The 4,314-nt window shown below is 42.1% G+C and overlaps 1 protein-coding gene across 1 annotated transcript in view; it reads right to left on the bottom strand.

The window, feature by feature from the left end:
• Positions 1-2,785: 2,785 nt before the first annotated feature.
• PSEN1 (presenilin 1) overlaps positions 2,786-4,314 on the bottom strand; it is a 93,413-nt gene continuing 91,884 nt past the window's right edge. The window contains exon 11 of the mRNA XM_037738582.1: positions 2,786-4,042. Coding sequence (XP_037594510.1) covers positions 3,887-4,042 — 156 coding nt within the window. The 3' untranslated portion in view covers positions 2,786-3,886. The remainder of the gene's footprint in view (positions 4,043-4,314) is intronic.

Raw genomic sequence — 4,314 nt, forward strand, 5'->3', positions numbered from 1 at the left:
GAGAGGCTGAGGCAGGAGAATCACTTGAACCTGCGAGGCAGAGGCTGCAGTGAGCCGAGATCACGCCACTGCTCTCTAGCCTGGGCGACAGAGCAAGACTCCTTCTCAAAAAAAANAAAAAAAAAAAAAAAAAAGATGTCATATACCAGAAAACGAGATTATAGCTGCACCCTGAGAATTTATCTTATTCATCTTTGCATTCTTAGACTCCAGAACCTACAGGAACACAGAGACACTGAACAAATCTTTTCATAGTGGTTTCTGAGCTCTTCTTCTTACAGGCTTAGATCACAAGTGATCAAATATACAAAGCCTTTGGGGTTACGATCAAAGGCTTCCTGCAGTTTTCTAACCCTGGAAGACCTTATTTGGTAGTTCAACTTACATTTCACATTCTACAAATTATATCAAGAATACATACACTGTTTGAGGCCAAAGAAAGAACAAGTAATAAACATCTGTTTGGGCATCTATTGCAAAAGGAGGGTGTTTAAAAGCAGAGAGAGAGAGGCCAGGAGCAGTGGCTCACACCTGTAATCCCAGCACTTTGGGAGGCTGTAGCGGGCGGATCACCTGAGGTTGGGAGTTTGAGACCAGCCTGACCAGCATGGAGAAACCCCGTCTCTACTAAAAACACAAAATTAGCCAGATGTGGTGATGCATGCCTGTAATCCCAGCTACTCGGGGAGGCTGAGGCAGGAGAATCACTTGAACCCGGGAGACCAAGGTTATGTTGAGCCGAGATTGTGCCATTGCACCACTGCCCTCTAGCCTGGGCAACAAGAATGAAACTATCCTCTCAAAAAAAAAAAAAAAAAAAAAAAAGGAGAGAGAGAGACTATAGAATGGGAATCCAGGAGTCTAAAAGTAAAAACACTGCCTCTTTAGGTGTTGCTTCTGTAGTAAAATCCATCAATTGCTTTTTTATGACTGTTTTCTTCCAAGTTGCTTAGAAAGCGTCTATTTTTTCTGATTGAGAAATTTAGTCATTTGGAGTCAGAGCTGTGATTATAGGAACACACACTAACCTAGTGAGAATCAAAAACAGGAAGGTGAGCCTTTCTTCTCTGAAAAAAAAAAAAAAATCTACAAATCTTCCAAATATGGTCGGTTTTCCCATAGGCATGTAATGAAATTCTGTAGCCCAGTCAGACTCGGACACTTAGTGGCTACCTTCCTTCTTAAGCAGATTGGCTTGGCTGGTCATACTCTATTGCTGGTTTTGCCCGATTCCATAACCACCGCCTCTCCCATGTGTGTGAAGGCACATCCTTATGGAAATTGCTACTGTTCTTTCCAGTGACAATCTATTTTTCATGGTGGAAGACCAGCATTTTGATGTTGTAGGAATGACTGAGCTAATTCTAAGAAGAATGTGTGAAGGAAAAGTTCTCTCCCTGAGATGAGTGATTTAAAGAAGTAAGATGGGCTGTAGTCTCAGCTACTCAGAAGGCTGAGGTGGATTACTTGAGCCCAGGAGTTCAAGTCTAGCCTGGACAACACAGCAAGATCCTGTCCTTTAAAAAAAAAAAAAAAAAGGGAAAGATAAGTTCTCTGTACACTGTCTTACAATGTGGCTGAGATGTGGCTCCAACTTGGAGAAAGAGAATAATTGCCGTCTTTCTACACAGGACAATCAATACTACATAGGAAGGATTTAAACACACATACCCCACGTACCCTCTTCAGAGGAGAAACTTACCGTGGAAGATGCAACACATTTGGGATCCTTAAAGAAATAAGCTAGTCTAGATTACGGATCCCTCAAGAATGCTTCGAATCACAAATTGCTATTCAGAGGGCTCTGCTGTAGCTGTGCTTTCTCAAGGACAATACCCACACTGCCACGTGTCTGAGAGAAGGAATGAATCTTGGGAGAAGGAAGTTTCATGGAAAAAATGAATTGAGATGATAGGACCTACTACTTTAAACCCTATTTTCTTTGCAGAGCTCTTATTTTTCCTGTCTCTGACTGCCTAATATAAGCCAATTTTAATTTAAACTCAGGTTAGTACTAGCACACTACTCTTGAAGTTAGTTTCTTATAAAAAATATCCTGGGACAGAAAACAAATATTCCAAACTCCAAAGAAAATTCTAAACCAGATCAAATCATATGATAGATTAGGAGAGAAAACAGCAGGCAAAAGAGGGAAAAGCTGGCCCCTCCTCAGCCACAGGAGGAAAATAAGTTTCTCACAAACTCTTCCGGTCTGATCAGCATGGCTACAGGCTCTCTGCAGTAAAGAAGGTTGTGTCCCCGCAAGGCTTCGTCCAGAGGTGCCCTGGGCCCACTGGCTGATGGCTGTTTGTGTGCTTTGCCTGACGTGAGCTGCCCAGAGCGTAAACTCCATGGTAGCTGCAGCAGGCACCTCCACTGCCCAGTTCACACAAAGGTACATTGAGAGGAAACGTAACACAGGCAGAGACCACAAAGCACCCATTGTGGAGCTGGTGAGGATAACCTGAAACTCCTCCTTGACATTATTAGCTCACCGAATCCCCTTCGCTGCTGGAGGCCTATTCTCTTTCCTCTTGGCAGTTGGTTATCCTTCTGCCCTCAGGTTCTCCCACAGCTAAATTATGGCTTTCCTCAAACTCTTGCATTCTGTTGATACAACTAGTTCATAACTCGGTTCTCCCACAGCTAAATTATGGCTTTCCTCAAACTCTTGCTTTCTGTTGATACAACTAGTTCATAACTCATGAATCACCAACGTTTGGCTATTAGTTCAAATTCTGACCTATAGTGTAGCAAAAACAAAAACAAAAAACCAGGACAGAAAGTGCTTCAACAGCCATTTTACTCTTCTTTAATTCTACTGTCTTTGGGCATACATTTCATTTGCTATGGAAATGGTCTGAGAGCAGGGCTGACAGCACCAATTCCTAACACATTCTTTTCATCATACAGAGTAAAACCCTAGAATAACGGGATCATCTGCTATCACAACAGGGCTGCCTTACTGGCTGTAGAACAGGACTGCTTGTGTGGGAGAGAAGAATGAGGACAGAGGAGGCATCCAGGGCACGTGAACTTACAAGTATGTCTACAAATTCAGAATTTGGTGGAAAATCCAAAATTGACTTCAGGATGATAGAGAATCGATGGGAAATAGTTCTGTGATTTCCAGAATGTATTGAATTTGGAACCTGAGGCTAACATTTTTAGGATAAAGCAACCTCAGGTTCAGACTGGCCTTGGGAAGAAATGGCAATCACAGATGGTAATAAGTGTCAGTGCTTAAGAACAAAAATTGCCAAAGTCAATCTACACATCTGACTTGACTCGAAGAGGAGGGGAAACAAGACTCATTTGAAAAGGATGAGTCTGCAGCAAAAAGTCAAAGGGAAGCTGGAGCCCCTGCCCACCTCTCCATTCTGCTGCTGGTGCCTGCTCTTCCTCACAGTACCTCCTGAAAAGTTCCAAATTCAGTTAATACAGATTTATTGGGTTGATTTTCAACATGTAGTTTAAGATGAAGAGTTCCATTTGGTTTAAACCACTTCACCTAACCTCTTGGTAACGGTAGTCCTGAGAGTCCGCAGTGTTGGTGAAATCTTCCTGCGACCGAGGGAAAGCTGCTGATGGAGCACAGCAACTTCCGGGCCCATCATGTCTCCTTGACCTTGTCCCTCAAATCTGGTAGTTTCTGCACCGAGGGACACAGTTCACTGCGATGAAGTATGTTCAAATTGTTTTCTATAGGCACCTCCTTCCAATGTCCAATAGTGCAGGCGGTCAGGAAAACTTGGAAGGAAGCTGCAAAAGTCCAGCTGGGAATCTTGACTTTGTTAGATGTGGACACAGGAAAGTCACCTTTGTACTCCCCAGATTTTGTTAAAGTCACAGGAGAAACATCCATGGGATTCTAACTGCAAATATGCTAGATATAAAACTGATGGAATGCTAACTGGTCCATAAAAGGCTGTACAAGATAATCTGTGGCAAAGTAGAAAACAAGCCCAAAGGTGATAGAAATTGGAAGAGCTGGCAATGCTTTCTTGAAAATGGCGAGGAGTAATAATGTAAGGCACAAACCCTGTGGAGAAGACGGAAAAGACACACATTCGCACATAATTATGAAGGCATTTTTAGGTAAAACACAATCACAAGTATTGATTTTTAACATAGTTAACTGAGTATTTTCCTTCAGGGTTAAATTTTAGAACAGACATTTCATTAAATCTGGAAGAGCTATGAAAAAAACTTAGCTTTTGTTTGTTTCATAGGGTTCACTATGTCATTTTATTCGTTCACATTATTTTATCCACTAATTCTAGGAAAGAAAATCTGAAAATAGGGGGGTGGGGT

Source organism: Cebus imitator, unplaced genomic scaffold, assembly GCF_001604975.1.
Source record: "Cebus imitator isolate Cc_AM_T3 unplaced genomic scaffold, Cebus_imitator-1.0 Scaffold54, whole genome shotgun sequence".
NCBI classification, from domain to species: domain Eukaryota; kingdom Metazoa; phylum Chordata; class Mammalia; order Primates; family Cebidae; genus Cebus; species Cebus imitator.